This window comes from Physeter macrocephalus, chromosome 20 (assembly GCF_002837175.3).
Source record: "Physeter macrocephalus isolate SW-GA chromosome 20, ASM283717v5, whole genome shotgun sequence".
Classification (NCBI taxonomy): Eukaryota; Metazoa; Chordata; class Mammalia; order Artiodactyla; family Physeteridae; genus Physeter; species Physeter macrocephalus.
In genome coordinates, this window is record NC_041233.1 from 106,408,731 (window position 1) to 106,420,501 (window position 11,771).

At 42.3% G+C, this 11,771-nt stretch overlaps 1 protein-coding gene across 1 annotated transcript in view; it reads right to left on the bottom strand.

The window, feature by feature from the left end:
* LOC102990625 (toll-like receptor 3) overlaps positions 1 to 11,771 on the bottom strand; it is a 59,031-nt gene that overhangs the window by 31,031 nt on the left and 16,229 nt on the right. The window contains 1 exon segment of the mRNA XM_055081365.1: positions 8,861 to 8,913. Within this exon segment, the coding sequence (XP_054937340.1) occupies positions 8,861 to 8,913 (53 nt within the window).

Sequence of the window (11,771 nt, forward strand, 5' to 3'; positions counted from 1 at the left end):
TACTGAGCCTGCGCGTCTGGAGCCTGTGCTCCGCAGCAAGAGAGGTCGCGATAGCGAGAGGCCCGCGCACCGCGATGAAGAGTGGCCCCCGCTTGCCACAACTAGAGAAAGCCCTCGCACAGAAACGAAGACCCAACACAGCCATAAATAAATAATAAATAAATAAATTTTTAAAAAAAAGAAAATGCTAATGTATATGTATACCCTTTCCTCTAACAAGGACCACATCTAATTGCTTCTTCTCCGTTTTTCTTCCAAGTAAGACAATGCTTGCTAATTATCTGCCTTACTTGTACGAATAAAGTATTTGATTTACTATTAAATGTACACAAAATAGTTTATAAGAAACACATATATAATAAACTAGGAAATGACAAAACTAATGCTTTATTTTAAAGATGTCATAGCTTTATGATAAAAGTCCTTTGTTATCTGTACTTCAAAATGGACAAAAGTATGCTTTAATTTTGGTCTCCTGATCAGTACTACTAGAAATAATATTTTGAGGAAAATACTTTTAGATTACTTATTAACATGATTTTTATTTTCCATACTTATTTTTATTGAAAAGAGTATAATTTCTTAGAGTCAGTTTGTTCCAGGAAAAATACTACCAATTACCGTAAAAGTAGACTTTAACCCTTATTATCATCTTAAAAACACTTGGTTACACATATGCATGGATGGTAAAAATTGACTGCCTGGATTTGAATCTTACATTTTTCCACATATTAACCATAATCACGTGAATTAGACCACTTCTCCTTTCTGAACCTCAGTTTCTTCATATGTAAATAAAATGGAAATAAAATTCCTACCTTGTATGTTTGTTTTGGGGGTTCATGACAATGTCTATAGAACATGCACACAGCATTTGGTACCTGGTAGACATGGAAATACTAGTCGTTATTTCAAATGCTGAGAACCTTGGCTTTGTAGAATAATACATATTTGAGCAATGTTCACATCAATCAGTGAAACACTTATTAAAAATGTTAAACTAGTAAATAAAACCAAGACTTTTTCTTGAGAATACATCACCCGTTTCTTTAAAATAGACTTCATATACTATAAGATTAAAGTTCCCTAGGATTTACTTCTTATGCATTAATTTAGAATGAAATTACTAGTGTTTTACAGGGAGGGATTCATTTTATTCAATGTAGACTCTTAATTTAACTGGATTAGGAAGAGTTTTGCATATACATGAATGGTTTTTAAGATTTCACTGTCCAGGGTTAGGAATTTGAATGAAATGTTGCATTTTTGAATAAATCCTTATTTCAACTTTCTATGCATCTGTGACATTCTCTGAAACATAATTATTAGCTTTAAAAGCCTGATGTAAATTGTGAGCTCCCAGACAGGACTTGTCCTCATCCGTATTACTGGCACTATAATAAATTAAAGAAGACAATGATCCTAAGAAGAATATATATGTATATATGCATATGAGAAGAAAATTTTGAGTTCAACTTAGCCTTAATAATCTGTTTCTTAAGTAACAGTAGGGAAAGTCTTAGCTTCACTGTTTTTCTTGTCATTACCAAAGACCATCTGCTTCTTTCCCAAGTTCACAACTGGATATTTAATCATGTCAAAGGCTTTCTTTAGTTTCTGTGCTTTATGAAACGTGTCTTCATTGACTATTTCTAAGTTTGGGATTAACTATTATATATAGAATGGATAAACAGCAAGGTCCTACTGTATAGCACAGGAAACTATATTCAATATCCTGTGATAAGCCATGATAGAAAAGAACATGAAAAAGAATGTATATATAAATGTATAACTGAATCACTTTGCTGTGCAGCAGAAATTAATACAACATTGTAAATGAACTTTACTTTGATAAAATAAATTTAAAAAATAAAGGGACATGTTTTGAATTTTTTCAATACATATTTAATGAATAGTATTCATTCATTTATTTAATGAATAGCACATAGTATTTGATGAATCATGCTCTATTTAATATGTGTATAATACCTAGTATTCCTAGGACCATAAAATGTTCAGGTAATATTTTGTTACAAAGCAAAATTCTTGCTTATGGATTGCAAAATTATTCATATCCAAAGAGGTGTGTGATTTGGCTGTTGTTGAACTAAACGAATAACTACACTGCACTGGTAAGGAGAAAAAAAGTGTTCTCTGTGCATGAAGGATATGTGATAGAGAATTTTAAAATGTTAACTGATATTTTTTTCCCTAGTGTTCTTTCATTTTCCTTTGTCCCTTCCTACATTGAGTGATCCAAGGCTTTTTTGCTTATTGTTTCAGAAAGCAGAGAATGTAGTAGGGTTTTTTTCCTTTATGTTTACGCTATTGTTGCTTTTTTTTTTTTTTTTAAAGCCTAAGCTTACAAGATTGGTATGGATTTTTTTTTTTTTTTTTTGTGGTATGCGGGCCTCTCACTGTTGTGGCCTCTCCCGTTGCGGAGCACAGGCTCCGGACGCGCAGGCTCAGTGGCCATGGCTCACGGGCCCAGCCGCTCCGCGGCATGTGGGATCTTCCCGGACCGGGGCACGAACCTGTGTCCCCTGCATCGGCAGGCGGACTCTCAATCACTGCGCCACCAGGGAAGCCCTGGATTTTTTATTTTTAGCATAGGAAAGGATTTAGGAGGAAATAGATATATCAGGGAGATTCTTCGGAACCCTCAGAAGGAAAACAGATTCCCTGGAATGGGGAGATTTCGTAGGCTCAGATTTTCTATATTTTTGAGAGAGGGACTCTCAGGGAGGTCAGGGAATGGGGATTATGACTTGAGGGACCACTACAAAGCAAAATAGTCCACCAGGGACACTGTCCCCATGGAAGGCACCCAGCCAGGAAGTCGACAGAGGGCAGAAATCTAGCCAGCCCTTCACTTGATTTACACCATAGCAAAATAATAAAAGGAGTGTCTTTTCTTATTCCCACGGGCTGGTGGAACCCTGAATCAGGCTTTCAGCACCAGGGCGTTCCTAGAGGATGTCCTTTAGGACACTGTGATTCAGAGGCGCAAAGCTCAGACCTCAGATGCAGTGGAGGTGAAGGTTCAGAGGGCCCTGATCCTTCCACAGAACTTAGGTGAGGTGGTAAAATCCCAGAGAAAAGAAAGGCTATGTGGTGTGGGCTGGCATCCTCCCGGAAGTCCTGTGACTGAGAAGGTTGGTATGAGAGCGGCGGGCTGCCCCCAGGGGCTCCCGTTAAGTACCACAGAAGGGAGGGAGACCCCTAACTTGAAGGACCTTTGTGGATAAAGGCATGAGACCTGGGTTCTAAAGAAGGACAAGATGAGATTGAGGATATTTCAGCGGATTCAGCAAGAACAGATGTCATCAAAGAACAAGTGGGTTCCTTCCCCACCACTGAATGTCCTGGTCTCATGTAAGCCCCCAGAATGCACCACTGAATGTCCTGGTCTCATGTAAGCCCCCAGAATGCACCACTGAATGTCCTGGTCTCATGTAAGCCCCCAGAATGCACCACTGAATGTCCTGGTCTCATGTAAGCCCCCAGAATGGGGCGCAAGCCTAAGATAAAGATGAGAGCAATCCCAGATAACTGGGTTTTCGCTTCCACCAGTAGCAGAACGTAAGCTCCAAATGGAAATTAAACTTAAAATACGGGAAAATATACTGATGGGGCATAGGATCACTGCCTTCATCATGACATGATTCCTTCCTATGCGATTCAGAAGGGATTAATACACATGATCATCTATTAGCCATAAGTCAGGAACTCTTCCAAAGAGACTATACTTTGGCAACAAGAGAAGAGAGCATGTCATGTCTGTAAATTTCCTGTTAAAAGTTCCTTTTTGGGGGGAAATTATCTGTGTTTGCAAGTTATGCTTTGTGAGAGAAATTGCCATCAAGGGTTTTGAATGAATTAGAAGACCTCTGATGGGATGTAGCCATTGGCATACAACTTCAAAAAAAAAAAAAAAAAAAGCAGTAAGTGTGATAAACCCCCTCCTTTTGAGCAGTGGATTCTTGGCCACCAGTTGTAACTTCACACTTCACAGCCATAGCTCCCAAAGACATTGTGACTACAGCATGTTCTCAACTCTATCATTTGAACAATTTAAAGAATTTCATCTTTAATCAGAGGATACTGTTCAAATATTGCTTAGCCCTCTACTTTAGGAAGAGTAGAATGGTAGTATAATCATTTGGCTGTTTTTTTCTCTCTTGGTGTCCTGAAATTTGCTCATGTGGTCTAAAGGTGTCTAAATAAAGTCTGCTTCAGTGCTTCTCAAACTAATGTGTAGTCTGACCATTAAAAATTTTTTTCCTATTCATTGTGGATGTTATAATTTTTTAAGTGTAATGAAAATAAATTACTAGAAAGTAAAATGGAAAAAAAGATACACAAAATACAAATCCAAAAGTTCTGTTATCAGTCAACAGACATAAAGTTACTCTGTCAATTGCTATAAACTTTTCTAAAGATTTATCCTCGGGCTTCCCTGGTGGCGCAGTGGTTGCGCGTCCGCCTGCCGATGCAGGGGAACCGGGTTCGCGCCCCGGTCTGGGAGGATGCCACATGCCGCGGAGCGGCTGGGCCCGTGAGCCATGGTCGCTGAGCCTGCGCCTCCGGAGCCTGTGCTCCGCAACGGGAGAGGCCGCAACAGAGGGAGGCCCGCATACCACAAAAAAAAAAAAAAAAAAAAAAAAAGATTTATCCTCACTTTCTGTACTTATCATGGATTGGTAACAGGTAACTAACTGGTAACTGCTAACATATCAAGTACACACGTTACCTATCATATAAGAAAAAATTCAGAATGTGTTTTTTAAATACACAGCAGAACATAATAGCTCAAATTCAATTTTTGAGACTTCAAATATAATAATAAAGTAAAGAAGATAATTTAAAGCTTAAAAACCTACTGTATAAGACATTAAGAACAAAATTCTTTTCTTGGGTTTAAGCAAATGCTAGACATGAATGACCAAGTCAAGTTCATTACTATTTTTAACGAAATTGATGATCATATGACTGTAACAGAAAGTAACAGTCATATGACAATTGTCTACTGAGCTCACCATTCATCCCTGTGGAAATGCAAACTCCCAGCAGAAAGCATTTACTAACTCTGGGAAAACTCCAAGACAATGAAACAGAAAGGCCCAGACAATTTTGTAAAGAAGGACATTTAAATTTCCTCTCGATTTTTATAAGGTTAGGAACCCATGAAAGTGGATTTTGTGATGAAAATATTTTCATTTATTCTTTTAATAAGTATTTATTAAATGCCTTTTGTGGGTGTGTGTTAAGTGTCACAGGACAAAGAGTTTATCATTTAAAAAAAGATATGCTGTGTGTATATATAGTACGATCACTGGGTAGGAATGCACAAGAGCTATACAAACAAAGTCCTGGCTATGTACGATTTGATTTGTGATGCTACTGGTTATTCTGCAGTGTCTCGAAAAGTAAGAAAGTTTGATCCCAGGGTGGCAAATACATTTTCTTCTAGGTATTGTACAGCAATGAGTGGTAATACTAATTAAAGTAATCTTTATCTTCTGTAAATTTTACAGAGAAAATGATGAAAGATTAGAGTGTACTGCAATTTGTTCTCCCAAATAATTGCACTAAAAGATGCCATTTATTACAGTTGTACAATAAATATCAATGAATTTTTTCTGTCGCTCTCTTTTTCTCCTGCAATGTATTCTTCAATGAAACATGTTTTCTATTTTCATTCCTGTGCCAAGAAGCAGATAATAATCAGATACTATTTTTTAAACACTTCTCCATGTGTTAGGTGCTTAAAATATTATTTCAATGAATTTTTGGAACATCCCTATGAGGAAACTATTATTATCTCCATTTTGTCAAGGTGGAAAATCTACAGTTTGGAAAACTGAAGAGCTTGCCCAGAATTACACAGCTAGCAAATGGTTTGAGATTGGAATCCAACTCATTGGATTCCTGCCTGGGTCCTTAAGGATCACTCCAACTCTGGGCTGCCTCAGAGAAGTCCCTGCATTCATTTTATTGGCAGTCAAGTTAACAAGTCCAACTTGATATTTCCACACTTACGTGACTTTAACAAGAAAACTCAATCACTCAAAAGAGCAATGGCTCTCTGTTATCAGCGATAATTTTAAAAAGATAGAAATACTTCCTGACCATGTGAAGTTTAATTCTACCAACCTTCATACACAGCAATTCTCCATCTATCTACCTTATCTACTGTTAGAAATTCTTCTATTTGCAGAACAAACGAAAAGTCCTTTTACAAGGTGATAACTGTGTGGTTCAAACCGGAAATGCAAAAGGAGGTAGGAAAGAGGGCTGGGGAGACCAGAAACCAGTGTGAATGTGGGACAACGTTATAAAGACACAGGGAGGTGAAGGTGAGGATGAAAGTGCTGAATCACACATCTGGGGGTGCAGGAGAGTGAGGTAAATAAGGCCACTCAGTATCTCTGCCTCTGGTTCAAATGTGGCCACCAGTATGACTTGTGGACTGAAAAGGGCGAACCCCTCTTCTGTGGGCCAGTCATTTATTTAATCCATGAATCAGAGATCAAAACTCATGCTATTACATAGCACCTTAGTGAAAAATGAAAAGGCTCTGAATTGAAAGTTTGTATATTTCCCCACTCAAATTAATTTCACTATTTTTAGTTTTAACAAAGGCCAAGGACAGAATCAGGTCAAAGGTAAAATACATGGGTTTTCTTCCAAAAAAGATAAACTGTGAATGAAGACTTTCCTTTGTAAATGAGTGTGGTGGTCTTCAAATTAGATTCATGTTTCTCAAGATTTGCTTGCACTTGTTTTACATGTATCCACATTCTCTCTAGCTGTGCTTTTCCCCCCTCCCTCTCTTATTCTTACTTTAACCATCTTCCACTCTCCGCATCCCTGGACTTGAGAAAACCAAATACTCGATTTTGTTATTAATCAGGCAGGCTAATAACTAGCAGCCGCTAACTGCAAACTGACAGATAAGGTAGTAGTTGTAAAATTTAAACCCAGCGCTGAAGCATGTTTGCTTATTCAGTGTTATAAATAGCCACCCCAGAAATCCGGGAGTGAAAAAAATATACTTCAAGATGCAAAAGGTCTATAAGACTGAAGGAAAAAATCCTTTCTTTCTTCTTTTCCCTTATCAGTTTGTAAACTTCATGATTAAAAAAAGAAATGAGGTATGGAAGGAAGGGAACATGACTATTTGCACACGTCAAAAAAACCCAAAAAAACTAACGTACTTGAAGCGCTGTCGGATGTCCCATGGAGAGAACAAAGGCACGTACTTAGGAAGATCCTTGAACACACATATCTGTACCTATTATTCCTCAAAGCAATTGTGTAAAATTCAATGTCTGCCCTTTCAGTACAATGGGATATCTTTGCTAATGTAGATTAGCACAGTGTAAATAGTGCCAAATACAGTGTTATTCAAAAAGTATCCATTAAGCAGTTTTGGACAATGCAAACATGGTTTAACGGAAGCCAACACCAGTGCTTCCCACTGGCCATGCTGAATGTTTCAGTGCCTGTTGGAAAAAAGCATTAAGACTAGAGTTTAAGGTCAGTGTGTATATCTATTTCCTCATAAAACATTAATTGCATAAATGTTAAGGACCAGTAGCCAATAACAAAGGCCTAATTCCTTAGACATATGTATTCTAGCCACTTATCCAAATGCAATTGATTTTCCTTAGGGGAAAAATAAATCAGTTGACTCATCTATTTCACAATATAATATTTTAAATGAAAAGGAACAACTTACTCTTTAACTTATTTTAGCACTGAGATGAACGTCACGAAGTTTTGTGAAAATAGTTATTTAAATTTTGATTGAGTTAGAATCAGTCTTAATGCAAAAGTTTTCCAGTCCATTTTTGGGGGGAGAAGAGAGCTTCTCTGCTAACAGGCCTGACCATTCTTCCTTTGCTAGATTACAATACAGAAATCTCCATCCGTGAACGGGGCTTTCTGGTTTGCCTTTGAACATTTCACTATCCTTTTGTGAAATTCAAGAAGGCTGAACATTTTTATAGCCACTTAAGAGGAGCTATATCTTCTCATTAAAAAAATAAAATCTGCCTTTGTTCTAAAATCCACATTTTACAAGAGGAATGTTTTCATCACTGCTCCTGGTGGTGAAAGGGTAGTGTGTGTGTGTGTGTGTGTGTGTGTGTGTGTGTGTGTGTGTGTCGAGGGAAGTGTCCCCTAATTCCCATTGAGCTGGCTCCCACGAAGTCAGTCAGCGTTTCCGGAGTACCTCAGGGCACCATGGCAATAACACAGGAGCTCTAGGCTATATGATACAAATCCATTTGTGTCAGATGATGTTATACATATGTAAATCAACTCGATGTCTCACACACAAAAAATTCCACTTAGGATGAGAACTGGGGCTGATCCTTGAAAAGGAGGGAGGCGCCGTGTGTCTCACCATTTCTTAAAATTATAGCCGCCAGTGTAGGTATCGGGTACCCTGCACATCCGCCGTATCCTGCATTAGAGAAAGGCTCCTTTCAAAGTCCTTAAGGAAACCTGACTATCAAATGACCTGAGTCAAAGCTTCAGCTAGAAAAGAAACAAAATTTTGTCCTCCTCTCCTTCAAGTCCTGCTTCACCTTCCCTCCCTCTCTGCTAGTGAACAGCAGAGGATTACCTCCGAGAAAGTTGATCAAAAGCCTGTCACAGCCTGTGTTTGAAAAGAAAAGCAAGCCGAGGAATAAGGAGCCAAGAAAAGTGCAGGGACGTACCCAGGGCACTTAGTGGAAGCCACTGCAAATAGTGCAGTTTTGTAACGGGCGCCTGGCAAGGTGGGTGTGACAGGTGGAGGCGCAGGGGTCCCAACCCAGGAAGGACCTGCCTGGTCCCAGCCGCTACTCACGCTGCTCGGCGGTCCTCCGAGTCGCTGTCCGAGGCCCACTCCTCGCCGAGGTCCTGCAGGGTGAAGAACAGGGTCTTGGGGCCAGGACCGGGGGGCCCCCGACGGACGGCAGCGCCGCCCAGACCCCGCCAGGGCCCGGGGGCTGCCGCGCCACGGCCACCAGGGGGGCCGGGGAGCCGGCTGCGCCGCAGACGCCACTGCAGGGGGCCGCGGGCAGGGGCGGGGGCGAGGGCCGGACTTCGGCTGCTCTCGGGCTACTGGGCAGCCGGGGGGGGGGGTCCCTCCCGCTTCTGCCGTGCGGCTCGCGACCGAGACCCGGGGGTGGGAGGCGGCGAGCAGGGATGGAGCGGGGCGGGTGTCGGCTGCTGCAGCGCTGGAAGGAGGATCAAGGTCGGGGCCGTGCCAAGCCAGGTGCCCGCCGGCCCTGCGGTGGCTGCGCCTCGCCAGTGGCTGGAGGAGGCGACCGGCGAGGGAACCGCCGCGGGCGCCGTCGAGGTCTTGAAGATTTTGGCAAAGAGAGACCCAAGGTCCAGCACAGCGACCTTCATGTCCCGGTCTTGGAAGTGCTGTCCTGCCTGCTGCCCGAACCTCAAGTCTGCGGGAAGCAGGGATCGGGACGAGGCGGCCGGGGCGGGGACGGGGGTCGTGGGGTCCCCTCAAGCCGCGCACCCCGGGAGCCTCTGGTGCTCTCCCCACGCGGAGGATTCCCCCCCGGGCGCTCGGCCCCGCTCGGCCGGACCTTCCCCGACGCGGGGAGCAGTCCCTTCTCTGCCCTAGTGCTGCGAGACCCCGAGGGCCAGGGGTCCGGGAGCCCACGGAGGCGACTTCTGCAGCTGCCAGCGCCACCGCGAGCTGAGGATAGAGGTCCGGGCCTCCGCCCGCCGCAGATACCCCGACGGGCCCCCAGGACGGCGCAGGCGGTTGCTAAGCTAAACAAAAACCCCGCTTAGCTCGCTGCTAATTGGGCCCCAGACTGCAGCCTGGGGCTGCGTTTACAACGGACACTCTGGCTCCCCTCCTTGATCCGTGCCTTAAAGGAACACTCTCCAATTTCCCCATCACCCTTAGAGCTTCACCAGATTCGCAGAACTCTGGGCTGATGGTGAGGAATTTGACCAGAAACCTGGGAACGATAACCCTGATTCCAAAAGATCTGGGACTTACCCAATCTGACAAGACCAAAGGAACCAGGGCCAGCTCTCTGATAGGAGGGAAGGTTAATAAAATCATGTATTCCGATCATTTCTGGAGTATGAGCTTTCAGGTTTAAGCTGCTAATCATCTGATTGATTCTGAACACATGCAATTTAACTTGAAGGGACAGGCAGCAAAAAGGGTCATTGCTGAGTGAAGCTTGATTCCACTCACCCAGTTCCTTGGGAGCAGCCCTTGTGTGCTGCCATGTCTCAGGGTTCCTGATTTTACAGGCCCAGGACCTTCACAGCTGACCAGCCTCTTAGGATGGAGCCCCACTAACCTGACTCAAAAATACTGATGCATAAGCCCCAACTCAAATGTGTTAACTAATAAGTGCAGTGTTGTCCTCTGCTCTCTCCCTAGGGGAGGAATTCCTGTTGAGGTCAAATTAAGTTGGAAGATTGTTAGGTGAGCACAGAATCAAAGCAAGGGGAGTGAGTCATATGTATGATATATATTTCATATACAGAGGGCAGTAAGCATAGGAGCAAATCACCCTCCTCCACCTTGGAAGAGCAACCCTACATGAACAGTGCGGGATTCACCCGCCCATCTTCAGCTCTCTAACGTTAGATATTTCTATGCTTTCATTACTAAGCACTTCCCTCTATGCACATGATTTTCTTTAAGTAGGCAGACACTGTCAATAAGGCTACAGAAAAGCTCCTCCTCTTGCAAATCCCAGCCTTGAAAGCAGTCTGTCTCTGAGGTGTGTTTGCATGTATCCTATCTGTTATGGGCTGAATTGTTCCCCATAAAGATATGATGAAATCCTAACTCCCAGTCTGTGTGAATGTAACCTTGTTTGGAAATAGGATCGTTACAGATAAAATCAACATAAGACAGGGTAATTAGCATGGGTCCTAATCCAATACCCTTAAGAAGAGAGAGATTTGAATGCAAGCACACAGGGAGAACACCACGTAATGACAGGGGCAGAGGTTGGAGTGATGCAGCTGTAAGCCGAGGCGTGTCAATCTTTGAAGGCCACCGCCCGAAGTTAGGAAGAGGTAAGGAAGAGCCTTCCCTACAGGTTTCAGAGGGAGCTTGGCTCTGCTGCCATCTGATATCAGACTTAGTTTCCAGAACTATGACAGAATACATTTCTGTTGTTTTAAGCCACCCAGTTTGTGACACTTTGTTATAGCAGCCCTAGAAAACGAATACACTATTGGGGTAGTAATTAATATTTGGGGTGCTTCATGATCATAGAATCTTCCTGGTACCTCTATGAAAGTCTTCAGTGGGTATATTTGTCTCTAAAAAGCTGGCTACAAATTAAAATAATTATCATAATTGTCTAAAAATATCTACAGGGAGGGGACCTCCCTGGGCTGTCCAGTGGTTAAGACTCCATGCTTCCACCGGTCAGAATGGCCATATCAAAAAATCTACAAACAATAAATGCTGGAGAGGGTGTGGAGAAAACGGAACCCTCTTGCACTGTTGGTGGGAATGTAAATTGATACAGCCACTATGGAGAACAGTATGGAGGTTCCTTCAAAAACTACAAATAGAACTACCATACGACCCAGCAATCCCACTACTGGGCATATACCCTGAGAAAACCATAATTCAAAAAGAGTCAAGTACCACAATGTTCATTGCAGCTCTATTTACAATAGCCAGGACATGGAAGCAACCTAAGTGTCCATCGACAGATGAATGGATAAAGAAGATGTGGCACATATATACAATGGAATATTACTCAGCC